Raw genomic sequence first — 13,895 nt, forward strand, 5'->3', positions numbered from 1 at the left:
GCCAGTGCAGCACAATAAACAGCAGTTTCACAATTATTATAAAGTGTGTGTGCTACACTACATTATTATTAAACAAAGTAATTACAACAACGTCAGTCTACAATAATCGACATATTCTTAGGTTCACTGCGAATTTTTAGAACTACTTCAGTAAGACAGTAATATCGTGCTTTACCTGGAAACCTAAAGCTGCACTAGGTATACATCACATATTGGCACAAAAAAATTATATTTTGAGCACTCAATTGAAAATGTACACCCTAACGTATCAATCGTACTACTTACAGGTCGTGGTTCAGAGAGCTTGTTAGTCCAAATTAAGAAGATTAGAAGCCAACGAAGATAAAAGCCCAGATTAGAGAAGCAGTTCTTGATAAAATGACATGCACACAACAAAAGGCTCGAATTGTATTTCTGTGGTATCCCTGAACACCGCGTCTTCTCAACATGATGTAAACGCACTAATAGCAAAAGTGTTTGTGGGCAGATCAGACTCTGTTCGTATTTCGCGGGCAGGCGGGGATTATGCAAATGTGTTACCCAGTGACGTATACCGGTAACAGACAAAATATTTGAAAATGTAACGACTCATAAAGGCGACTCTGAGTCGACTCTCTCTTTTGAGAGACAATATCTTTATTTATCATGCACTTCTTTGATTAACAACTTTGCAGATTGTTTTCATTTAAGGATAGCTACGTTATAAACTGCAAAAGAGAGATTTTTCAAAAACCCATATGACCTGCTCTTTAAAGCTGCATTCCCCAGCCTAAAGAGGAGCAAAGTCCAGACATTTATCAAACTTGTGAGTGCAGAGAGCTCATGTGAATATAGAGTAAAGACCATGAAAGGGCATGCTGTTATTCCCAAACGGAGTACGGTACAGGTCTCACGCCAAGTGTACATGCTGCCAGTTAAGGAGGATAGCACACTCATTTTTGAGCTTGATGTGAATCCTTGCTGGGCAGATGGGCTTGATTTCAAAGAAAGTTTAGTAAGGCTGAAAAGAGAGGCTCCAACAAAAATCACAATTGAGGTATACAATGACACTGATCACGATATCACTCTGATGGGCCAGACTCCGATTGGTACAGTACAGCTTGTCAAGAATGTCTTCCCTGCTAGTATGTTTGGAGTGCCAGAAAACCTTACCGCTGTTGGGGTACGTCACATCCAGGCTGCGGAGAATTGTCATGACAACACCAATAGTGATTCTTGGGACCCGCCAGTCGATGTCAGCCACCTGAGCGAACATCAGAGACAGGTAGTACAACAAATGTTAAGAGAAGAGTGTCATTCATTCTCTAAATCAGACAACGACATTGGGTGTATCAGGAATTTGGAGTTGAGTATATCACTTAAAGATGATGAGCCAGTCAGTCGCACTTACATGTCTGTGCCAAAGCCTTTGTATCGCAAGATGAAAGAATACTTACATGACCTCATAGCAAGAGGCTGGATTGAAAAACCCAACTCCTCATACTCGTCTCCAATTGTGTGCATAAGAAAGAAAGATGGCAGCCTCCGTTTATGTATCGATTACAGGGATCTAAACAGAAAGACTCATCCGGACAGACAACCATTTCCAAGGGTACAAGACATTATGGACAGCCTAGGTGGTAATTGCAGGTTTTCTACACTAGATCAAGGGAAGGCCTACCACCAGGGGTTCATGTCAAAGGAAAGTAAGCACCTAACGGTGTTTGTGACACCCTGGGGCCTGTATGAATGGGTGCGTATTCCTTTCGGGCTGATGAATGCTCCTGCAGCCTTCCAGCGATGTATGGAGGAGTGTTTAGATGGCTTGCGGGTTGAGATCTGCATTCCATACCTCGATGACACCTTGGTGTTTAGTAAGACCTTTGAGAACCACGTCAAGGATGTAAGGAAAGTGTTGCAGAGGCTTAGGCAACATGGCATCAAGCTTAAACCGAGTAAGTGTGAGTTCTTCAAACCTGAAGTCCGCTACCTGGGTAGGATAGTCTCTGCAGAGGGAAGTAAAGTTGATCCTGCAGATACAGAAGCTGACAGAGCCCTGAAAGACATACAACCAAAGAATGTGGGTGAGCTGAGGAAAATTCTTGGTCTGCTTAGCTACTACAGACAGTACATTAAAGATTTCTCTCGCATAGCTAGCCCTTTATATGACCTGTTAAAAAGTACTCCAGAAGATAATGCTCACCTGAAAATGAGTCAGAGACAATCAAAGACAAAATGCATTATAACCGGTGTTCCATCGAGTAAGCCCATTACCTGGACTGAACAACATCAGAGCACTCTGGAACAGCTAATTGACTGTCTGCTCCAGCCCCCCGTATTAGCTTTTCCTGACTTTTCACAGCCTTTTATACTGCATACAGCTCAAGGGTTAGGTGCAGTATTATACCAGAAACAAAGTGAGAAACTTCATGTAATTGCTTATGGATCCCGCACTCTAACTGCTGCTGAGAAAAACTACCACCTACACTCAGGCAAGCTTGAATTTCTTGCTTTAAAGTGGTCAAACACCGAAAAATTCCGTGATTATTTGTATTATGCTCCAACTTTTACTGTATATAGTGACAACAATCCCCTTACATATGTCCTGTCAACGGCCAAATTGAATGCTACAGGTTTCAGGTGGGTGGCTGAATTGGCAGATTTCCACTTCACAATCAGGTATCGCCCAGGCCGTGAAAATATTGACGCTGATACGCTGTCTCGATTGCCCCTCAAAATAGGTACTATGATGAAAGAGTGCTCTGAGGAGTTGTCATCAGACATAATAGGTGCAACCATTCAGGCTGTAGAAGCTCAAGAAGGACCCAGCATCCCATGGTCAGTCTTGACCAACTGTTCATCTATTCAGACCTGTCCAGCAGTCCCAACAATTACCCCTTTGTCTGTGAACGTAATAAAAAATGCTAAAATGAATGACCAGGATATCAGTCCTGTATATGAATGCAAATTGGCTGGTACAAAACCAAAAGTGAGACAACTCAGAACATACAGCTTAAAAACAAAATGTCTGTTTCGTGAATGGGGAAAACTTACCATTAATCAGGATGGTATCCTCTGCCGAACCACTTCCACACGCACACAATTGGTCCTGCCGGAGAAATATAAAGTAACAGAGAGCTTCACGATGAAATGGGCCATCAAGGTACAGATCGTACTCTCTCTTTTGTAAGTAGAAGCTCACGGAAGACGAGATGGACCCAGCATCCATGGTCAGGTCTGACCACAAACTGTTTCATCTATTCAGACCTGGCAGCAGAGTTCCAACAATTCCCCTGGTTTTGGTTGAACCGATGTAATAATAAAATGCTTTAAATGAAATGGACAGGAGATCAGTCACCTGTTCTATGATGTAAGTTGGCTGGTACAAAACCAAAAGTGAGACAACCTCAGGAACATACAGCTTTCTTAATAAAACAAGATGTCTGTTTTCGTGGAATGGGGAAAAAACTTACCATTAATCAGGATGGTATCCTCTGACGAACCACTCAAACCAACACATTGGTTCCTGCCGGAGAAATATAACGTAACAAGAGCTTCACGATGACAAATGGGGCCATCAAGGTACAGGATCGTACTCTTCTCACTCATCCCCCCCGTGAACGTTACTTATGGCACCACATTATGCAGGAGACATTGAGTATTATGTCACAAAAACATGCAGATGTCTAAAGGAGAAAAAGCCTTGCATGAGACAAGGAGCCCCCTATTAACCAACATGGTTTCGACCCAACCATTTTAACTTACTTCAAAAAGACTCTCAACAAAAACATTCTAAAAAGTCTTTCTTTAGCATTTGAAACATTTCCCTTCTTTCCTCCTCATATTTCCTACATCCCAATAACACATGTAAACATAAACACGTATTGTACTGTACACTGATTACGCTGTTACCTCACAATTTTTCACACAAACCTGTTGGATGTTTGCCCTATTTTGACGCATTGTCAGATTCAGTCTAATTCGTAAGCCGATATGAACCCAAAACTCTTACTTTTCGTTTCTCCCCTCATTCCGACCAAACACTGACTTTTTCCCTAAATTATTATCAAAGATTTTGACCCGTTATCATTTATATCACAGTTATTGTTGCAATTTATCGTTCATTCGAGATTTTAGTAATACTCTTTTCCCTCAGTTCTATTGTAATGGGACATTTTTAAAGTGCCACAGATTGTCGTTTTGAAGACACTTTAACAAAATATCAGTGCTGGTATTGCTAGATCTCAGTGCTGGCATTTGACACTGTCGAATCATAATTGTAGAGTTCTATAACTAGAGAGATGGAAAACTGAATGTGGGTGAAGCGAGGAAATTCTGGTCTGCATACGCATAACTACAGACAGGACATATTAAAAGATTTCCTCGCATAGCTAGCTCTTTATATGACCTGTTAAACAAGTACTCCAGAAATAATGCTCACTGAAGCCTGGAAAACCTTTTGAGTCAGAGACAATCAAAGAACACATATTGCATTATGACTCGGTGTTTTCCGCGAGGTAAGCCATTACCCTGGACTGGAACAACATCAGAGCACTCTTGATGGCACAGCGTAATTGACCTTGTCTGCTCCAGCCCCATTCGTATTAGCCTATTGCTTTTTCCTGACCGTGTTCCACAGCCTTTTATATAACTGCATAACAGCTCAATAGGGTGTTAGGTGCCTAAGTATTTATACGGTGCAGAAACAAAGGTGAGAAACTTCATCTAACTGTGCTGAAGGAAACTACCACACTCTAAACTTGCTTGCTGGAGAAAAAACCCTACCACCTCATACACTCAGGCAAAGCCTTTGAATTTGGTGGCTTTGCTTTAAAGTTGTCAAACCCACCGAAAAATTCCCGTGATTATTTGTATTATGCTCCAACTTTTTACTGTATAGAGTGACAACAATCCCCGCTTACATATGTCCTGTCAACGGCCAAATTGAAATGCTACAGGTTTCAGGGTTGGGTGGCTGAATTTGGCAGATTTCCACTTCACCAATCAGGTATCGCCCAGGCCGTGAAAATATTGACGCTGATACCCGCCCGGTGTCTCGATTTGCCCCTCAAAATAGGTACTATGATGAAAAAGAGAGTGCTCTGAGGGAGTTGTCATCAGACCATAATAGGTGTGCAACCATTCAGGCTGTAGAAGCTCAAGAAGGACCCAGCCCCTCCCATGGTCAGTCCTTGACCAACCTGTTCATGATTCTATTCAGACCTGGCCATGCAGTCCCCAAACAATTACCCCTTTGTCCTGTGAACGTGGACACGTAACTAAAAAAATGCTTAAATGAATGACCAGGAATATCAGTCCTGTATATGAATGTTAAATTGGCTGGTACCAAAACAACAAAAAGGTGGGAGACAACTCAGAACATACAGCCTTAAAAAAAACGTTTCTGTTGTTTCGGTGAATGGGGGGGAAAAACTTACCATTAATCAGGCATGGTATCCTCTGCTGCCCGAACCACTTCCACACGCACACACAATTGGTCCTGCCGGAGGAAAGAAGATATTAAAGTAAAGAGAGCTTCACGAAAAATGGGCCATCAAGGGTACAGATCGTACTCTCTTCATCAATGCATCCGTGAACGGTTACTTTTGGGCCACATATCTGCGGCAGACATTGAGTATTATTTCACAAAAACATGCAGATGGTCTAAAGGAGAAAAAAGCCCCTTGTCATGAGACAAGAGCCCTATTAACAAACATGGTTTCGACCCAACCATTTGAATTGATTTCAGTTGACTTTCTTCTAAAAGCTTCTGAACATTAACATTTACAATGTCTTTCTTTAGCATTTGAAACATTTCCCTTCTTTCCTCCTCATATTTCCTACATCCCAATAACACATGTACTGTAACACTGATTCCGTTACCTCACAATTTTCACACAAACCTGTTGGATGTTTGCCTATTTTGAATATTGTCAGATTCAGTCTATTCTAAGCCGAATGAACAAAACCTCTTCTTTTCTGTTTCCTCCCCTCATTCCGCCAACACTGACTTTTTCCTAAATATTATAAAGATTTTGACCCGTATCATTTATATCCCAGTATTGTTGCCATTTATCCGTCATTCGAGATTTTATAATACTCTTTCCCTCAGTTCTATTTAATGGGACATTTAAATCCACAGATTGTCGTTTTGAAGACAATTTAACAAAATATCAGTGCTGGTATTGCTAGATCTCAGTGCTGCATTTGACACTGTCGATCATAATATACTACTAGAGAGACTGGAAAACTGGGTCGGGCTTTCTGGGATGGTACACTCCAATGGTTCAGTCTACTTAGAAGGGAGAGGCTATGGTGTGAATCTAGGAGAGCATACGTCTAAGTGGACGTCCATGACAGGTGGAGTCCCACAAGGCTCAATTTCTTGCACCACTCTTGTTTAGCTTGTATATTGCTCCCACCTAAGTCAAATAATGAGAAAGAACCAAATTGCCTATCCACACGCTATGCTGATGATACTATAGATTTACCTAGCCTTATCGCCAATAATGACTACAGCCCCATTGACCTCCCTCTGCCAAATGTATTGCTGAAATTAATAGTTGGATGTGCCAGAACATTTTCTTCCCAAAGGAAAAAACTGAAGTCATTGCATTTGGAAAAACAAAGATGAAGTTTTTCAAGGTGAATGATGGATACCTGGACTGTAGGGGGTCAAACAACCTAAAAATCAAGTCAAGAGGAACCTTGGTGTGATTCTGGAGACAGACCTTAGTTTCAGTAGTCATGTCAAAAAGCAGTAACCTAAATCGAGCATACTATTCATACTAAAAAACATTGCAAGAATTAGATGTTTTTGTTTCCAGTCAAGACTTGGAGAAACTTGTTCATGCCTTATCAACAGCACCCCTGGCAGGGTGGATATTGGTAATGGGCTCCTCACCAGCTTCACAAGAAGACCATTAGACAGCTGCAGCTCATCCAGAACGCTGCTGCCAGGATTCTGACTAGAACCAGAAAGTACTTTTACTCGTTTATAAATCACTCAATGATCTAGGACCGATATATATTGCAGATATGTTCACTGAATATAAACCTAATACGAACACTCAGATCATTAGGATCGAGGTCAGTTAGAATTACCAAGGGTTCAAACAAAACAAGGGGAGTCGCCCTTAGTTACTATGTGCCGCCCGCAGTTGGAATCAGCTTCCAGAAGAGATCAGATGTGCTAAAACATTAGTCACATATAAATTTAGAGTCCAAAACTCATCTGTTTAGCTGTGCATTTACTGAATGAGCACTGTGCGATGTCTGAACTGATTGCACTGTATTTTATGTATTCACTGTATTTTATGTAAAATCATTTTCTATTTTAACTGTTTTTAAATTCATTTTAAATAAGTCAATTTTTTAAATCATTTTCAAAGTTTTAAAATTGTTTGTTTTTTCTTTGTTTTTAATTATTTTTCTTCATGATTATTTTACTTTCTTTTATGTAAAGCACTTACCATTGTGTACAAAATGTGCTATATAAATAAACTTGCCTTGCCTACATGAGCAGGAACCCGAACAAGAACAACGTTCAAGCCCTTCTCATGTAAACAGAATATGTTTTGATGAATTTCATTAATGATAAATGTGACGCCTACTCCAAATTGGTCTATGTTTTTATTTATTTATTTATTTTTATTTATTTATTTATTTTTCATTAATAATTAGGATGCACAAACTAAGTATTCATTTTGAAGTGGGGGGGGGGCTTTTGTTTATTTGTGTTACAAAAGAGGATATACAGTACATCAGTCTTAATATAAGCGACTTTGTCATTGTAGTATTTGCTGAAGTTGAATGTGTGTGTGTGTGTGTGTGGTGTGTGTTATGATGGTCTTCATTAAGAGTAATACTCAATAACTTAACCTAAGATCTAAGGTTAAAGATGAAAATAATGCTGGCTGATGCGAGAACGCAAGATTGTTGCTTGCTGAGGTAAGCAGCCGTTCTCAACTCTTTCTTCTGCTGTCTCATCATATGCACGAGGCTGTAGAAATGGTTGTTAATCTTCATTTGGGCCACAGACATGATCCGGGTAATAATAATAATAATAATAATACATAATAATAATCATATAGGTGCTGGTCATATAATTAGAATATCATCAAAAAGTTGATTTATTTCACTAATTCCATTCAAAGGTGAAACTTGTATATTATATTCATTCATTACACACAGACTTGATATATTTCAAATGTTTATTTCTTTTAATTTGATGATTAAAAACCGACAACTAAGGAAAAAAATACCAAATTCAGTATCTCAGTCAAATTAGAATATTACTTAGACCAAGACAAAGAAAGGATTTTTAAGAAATCTTGGCCCAACTGAAAAGTGATGAACATGAAAAGTATGAGCATACAAGCACATGCAATACTGTAGTTGGGGCTCCCTTTTGCCTGAATTACTGCAACAATGCGGCGTGGCATATGAAAGTCGATCAGTATGTGGCACTGCTCAGGTGTGTTATGAGAGCCCAGGTTGCTCCTGATAGTGGCCTTCAGCTCTTCTGCATTCTTAGTCTGGCATATTGCACTTCCCTCTTCAACAATACCTCATTGATTTTCTATGGGGTTAGGTCAGGCGAGTTTGCTGGCCTTATAAGAACAGGCAACAATGTTCCTATAGACAGGTTACGTGGTAGCTTTGGCACGGTGTGCAGGATGGCATCCCCTGTTGGAAAAATGAAATCTGTATCTCCATAAAGTTGGTCGTCAGCATGAAGGCATGAAGTAGCTCTAAAACTTCTCACTGTACCGGCTGCATTTGACCGTTGGATCCGCAGAAAACACAGTGGAGTTCACATGCAGAGACAATAGCACCCAAAACACAAATCACTGCTGTGGAAACTTTACACGTGGACTCAAAGCAACTGTATTGGAGTGTCTCCCTCCCCTTCCTCTTGGGCCCTTCCTCCAGACTCTGGGCCTCCTGATTTCCAAACGGCAAATGCAAAATTCTACTTCATCAAGATCAGAGAACATAACTTTGGACCAACTCAGTTCAGCAGTGGTCTGTTGTCCAGAGTGGCTTGGACACAAAGGAAGCCGACAGCTGAAACCCTAGTCTTATGCAGTATCTGTGCGTAGTGGTTTCTTGGAAAGCACTGTTCCAGCTGCCGTCACGTCTTTGTGAATCCCCCCCACATTTACAATTGGGTTTTGTTCACACATCCTCTCTAGGGTGCGGTTATTCCCTACTGGCTGTACATCTTTTTCTACTACCTATCTTTTCCTTCCTTCCGCCTCTCATTTAATGGCGTGGACTACAGAGATCTCTGAACATCCAAGCCTCTTTTGCAATGACTTTTGTGTCCTTGCCGCATTGTGCAGGTGTCTGGTCCTCTTTTGGACAATTTTACTGAATGAATATATAATATACACGTTTCCTATTGAATGGAATACTGAAAAAATCAACTTGTGATGATATTGTAATATATGCCATGTATATGATAATAATCAGGCCAAATTTATTCTTTTTTAAAATCAGTTTCCAAGTTGAAATACTTTAACAGTCAGTTTGGTTAGCTGTTTTACTGGTTTGGTTTGTCATCATGCGCTTGGGTATGTTCAATTACTTTTAATGATCTAACAAATTCAATATCTAACTTGCATGGATTATTATTATAAAATATTTCTTTTATTTACAAATGTCATTTGTTTCTTTTACCATTGGCTGAGGCTTGAGATCATCATTGTCTCGTCAAAAACAAAATGTGCGATAGTCAACTTCAGAGCCGATGGCCCTCTTTAAACAGGCTAGAGTCGATCAGATACGGTCATGTAAACAGAATATGTTTTGATGAATTTCATTAATGATAAATATATCTCAATTCAGATTTTTTTTTGCCATATATTATATCTCAATTCAAATTTTATTTATTTATTTATTTTTCATTAATAATTAGGATGCACAAACTAAGTATTCATTTTGAAGTGGGGGGGGGGCCTTTTGTTTATTTGTGTTACAACTAGGATATACAGTACATCAGTCTTAATATAAGCGACTTTGTCATTGTAGTATTGCTGAAGTTGAATGTGTGTGTGTGTGTGTGTGTGTGTGTGTGTGTCTTCATTAAGAGTAATACTCAATAAACCTTAACCTAAGATCTAAGGTTAAAGATGAAAATAATTGCTGCTGATGCGAGAACGCAAGATTGTTGCTGCTGAGGTAAGCAGCCGTTCTCACTCTTTCTCTGCTGTCTCTATGCAATGGCTGTAGAAATGGTTGTTAATTCTTCATTTGGGCACAGACATGATCCGGGTAATAATAATAATAATAATAATAATAATAATAATATATACAGGTGCTGGTCATATAATTAGAATATCATCAAAAAGTTGATTTATTTCACTAATTCCATTCAAAAAGTGAAACTTGTATATTATATTCATTCAATACACACAGACTGATATATTTCAAATGTTTATTTCTTTTAATTTTGATGATTAAAAACCGACAACTAAGGAAAATACCAAATTCAGTATCTCAGAAAATTAGAATATTACTTAAGACCAATACAAAGAAAGGATTTTTAGAAATCTTGGCCAACTGAAAAGTATGAACATGAAAAGTATGAGCATGTACAGCACTCAATACTTAGTTGGGGCTCCTTTTGCCTGAATTACTGCAACAATGCAGTGTGGCATGGAGTCGATCAGTCTGTGGCACTGCTCAGGTGTTATGAGAGCCCAGGTTGCTCTGATAGTGGCCTTCAGCTCTTCTGCATTCTTGAGTCTGGCATATTGCATCTTCCTCTTCACAATACCCCATTGATTTTCTATGGGGTTAAGGTCAGGCGAGTTTGCTGGCCAATTAAGAACAGGGATACCATGTTCCTTAAACCAGGTACTGGTAGCTTTGGCACTGTGTGCAGGTGGCAAGTCCTGTTGGAAAATGAAATCTGTATCTCCATAAAGTTGGTCAGCAGCAGGAAGCATGAAGTGCTCTAAAACTTCCTGGTATACGGCTGCGTTGACCTTGGACCTCAGAAAACACAGTGGACCAACACCAGCAGATGACATAGCACCCCAAACCATCACTGACTGTGGAAACTTTACACTGGATCTCAAGCAACGTGGATTGTGTGCCTCTCCTCTCTTCCTCCAGACTCTGGGACCCTGATTTCCAAAGGAAATGCAAAATTTACTTTCATCAGAGAACATAACTTTGGACCACTCAGCAGCAGTGGTCTGTTGTTCAAGAGTGGCTTGACACAAGGAATGCGACAGCTGAAACCCATGTCTTGCATACGTCTGTGCGTAGTGGTTCTTGAAGCACTGTCTCCAGCTGCAGTCCACTCTTTGTGAATCCCCCCCACATTTTTGAATTGGTTTTGTTTCACAATCCTCTCCAGGGTGCGGTTATCCCTACTGCTTGTACACTTTTTTCTACCATATCTTTTCCTTCCCTTCGCCTCTCTATTAATGTGCTTGGACACAGAGATCTCTGAACAGCCAGCCTCTTTTGCAATGACCTTTTGTGTCTTGCCCTCCTTGTGCAAGGTGTCAATGGTCATCTTTTGGACAACTGTTTGTAATGAATGAATATAATATACAAGTTTCACTTTTTGAATGGAATTAGTGAAATAAATCAACTTTTTGATGATATTCTAATTATATGACCAGCACCTGTATATGATAAAAAATTCATGCCAAAATTATTATTCTTTTTTTAAAATCAGTTTAATAAGTTGAAACTACTTTCACAGTCAGTTTGATTCAGCTTAGCTCATGTTTTACTGTTGTTTGTTGTCATCATAGGCTTGGGCTACTTTTTCAATGAATTTTAATGAATATACAAATTAATATATATAACATAATATGTAAATATTTTTATATATATATTTTTTTTTTTTACAAAATTGTCATTTGTTTATTTTTAACACCGGATGAGGCTTGAGATCATCATTGTCCTCGTCACAAATAAAAAGTGAAAGTAAAAGTTCAGAGCCGATGTTTCTTCATTTAAACAGGCAGAGTCGATTCAATACGGAATATTAAAGTGTTTTATATGAACCTTTATAAAAGCTAAGGCATGATTTTATGTGTAGCTGCTTCATAGAAAGGTGGTGATTCTGTGAATCTGTGAGTGGTGAAAGCCAAGGTCTCTGCTTACAGGGGACTTCCACTTTCAGATTTCCTGTAACATTGTGTATCTGAGTGAACGCCACGTGTCATGATACTGTTTCTCTCCTGATCTGTTCAGCTGAATTATTGTGGTTGTTTGTCATTTCCATTCAGAGTCAAGATCAGATTCTGTTTTATCATGGATGACATACAAACATCCACAGATGAAGATGTTTCTCCAGAATGCAGGTACTTTCAATAAACTCTGTATTAAATCACCTTGAATGATGGTAGATGGGAGTCTCTATCGTGTTTTTGTGTCTGGAGGATTTTAAGCTAAAATTAAAATCTTACTTAAAAAGCCTCCTCATGGAGAGTTTTTGATTAAAAATAATTAATTTAATTAAATCTGTTTTGTAATAGTTCATTTCAGCAGAAGAGATCAGAAGCAGAGCCCAGCTGCGTGTCTATGAGGAGTGATTGGTCTATGGAACATCCAATAGATTTTAAGAGTGAAGAAACAAAGACTGATTGCAGGTACATTTGTATATAAATATTATTACAACATGTCATTTTATGTTATCAAAATAGTGTTATCTTTATCTTTAAGTATCTTTATCTGATATTTTAACATATAAAGTGTTACACAGAGAGATGCATTTGTGAAAGCTCTCAGTTCTTCTTAACATATTTTGTTAAGAATTAATGATTCTGAAGTGCTTTTTAAAGTGATTGCTTAAATAAGAAATTAAGATGTACTTTGTTAAGTATGGTAATTCAAAGGATTCACTTAAATCTCTCTCTATTATAGTTCAGTTCATCAGAAAAGGTCAGAAGCAGAGCCCAGCTGTGTGTCTTTGAGGAGTGATGCGTCTGTGAATCAGCCATTAGATTATAAGAGTAAAGATACAAAGACTGATCTCAGGTCTAATATTTATGTCAAAAATTATATGATTATGATACAGAATACAAAAATGGCACTGTGCTCATTAGCTTATTTAATAATGCAGTATTTTAATTTTCCAGCCATGAAGTTCTCAACACGTTTAGATCAAATCTGCTGAAGAAGTTTGAGCATCTGTATGAGGGAACAGCGACGCAGGGAAACCCAACACTCCTGAATGAGATATACACAGAGCTCTACATCACAGAGATTGAGAATGGAGAGATCAGTAATGAGCATGAGGTGAGACAGATTGAGACACAATCCAGGACAGCAGCAACAGAGGACACAGCCATCAAATGCAGTGACATCTTTAGACATTTACTGCAAGACAAAGCCATCAGAACTGTGATGACAAAGGGAGTCGCTGGCATTGGAAAAACAGTCTCTGTGCAGAAGTTCATCCTGGACTGGTCTGAAGGGAAAGAGAATCAGGACGTCCAGCTCATATTTCAACTTCCTTTTGTAGTGTCGTGTCTGCTGCCATGGATCTGAGGGATCACACTCAGTCTTGGGGTTTTGTTTCCAGAAGATAGACTTTATTTCAGAGAGAAACGAAGCCGAGATGTTCTCTGCGAGAAGATCTCCAGAATGTTATGTGGTATCTCCTTATATACCATATACAGGTCGTTCCCAATATTCCATAATTTTCCTTAGGCTTACAATTCGATCCCCAGAGAGAAAGGGGCCCCCTATTTGGTCTGGTAAGGAGAAAAAACCCTTTTGTTGGTCTCCCCAGATGTTTCTCATCTGGGTCTGGACATTCTGGTCACGTAGGCATCTTTCTTCCTATACTACAACCATAGGATTATAATGGAATAATAACATAGACATATATGGCTAAATTCACATTGATTATACTTGATTAATAGAAAACCTTATTAATAAAA

The 13,895-nt window shown here is 39.1% G+C and overlaps 1 protein-coding gene across 1 annotated transcript in view; it reads left to right on the forward strand.

The window, feature by feature from the left end:
• The first annotated feature begins 844 nt into the window (after positions 1-844).
• LOC109080402 (NACHT, LRR and PYD domains-containing protein 12-like) overlaps positions 845-13,895 on the forward strand; it is a 51,606-nt gene continuing 38,555 nt past the window's right edge. The window contains exons 1-6 of the mRNA XM_042764475.1: positions 845-2,063; positions 2,721-2,817; positions 12,195-12,311; positions 12,486-12,599; positions 12,874-12,987; positions 13,089-13,478. Of these exons, the coding sequence (XP_042620409.1) occupies positions 845-2,063; positions 2,721-2,817; positions 12,195-12,311; positions 12,486-12,599; positions 12,874-12,987; positions 13,089-13,478 (2,051 nt within the window). The remainder of the gene's footprint in view (positions 2,064-2,720; positions 2,818-12,194; positions 12,312-12,485; positions 12,600-12,873; positions 12,988-13,088; positions 13,479-13,895) is intronic.

This window comes from Cyprinus carpio, chromosome A9 (genome assembly GCF_018340385.1).
Source record: "Cyprinus carpio isolate SPL01 chromosome A9, ASM1834038v1, whole genome shotgun sequence".
Taxonomy (NCBI): domain Eukaryota; kingdom Metazoa; phylum Chordata; class Actinopteri; order Cypriniformes; family Cyprinidae; genus Cyprinus; species Cyprinus carpio.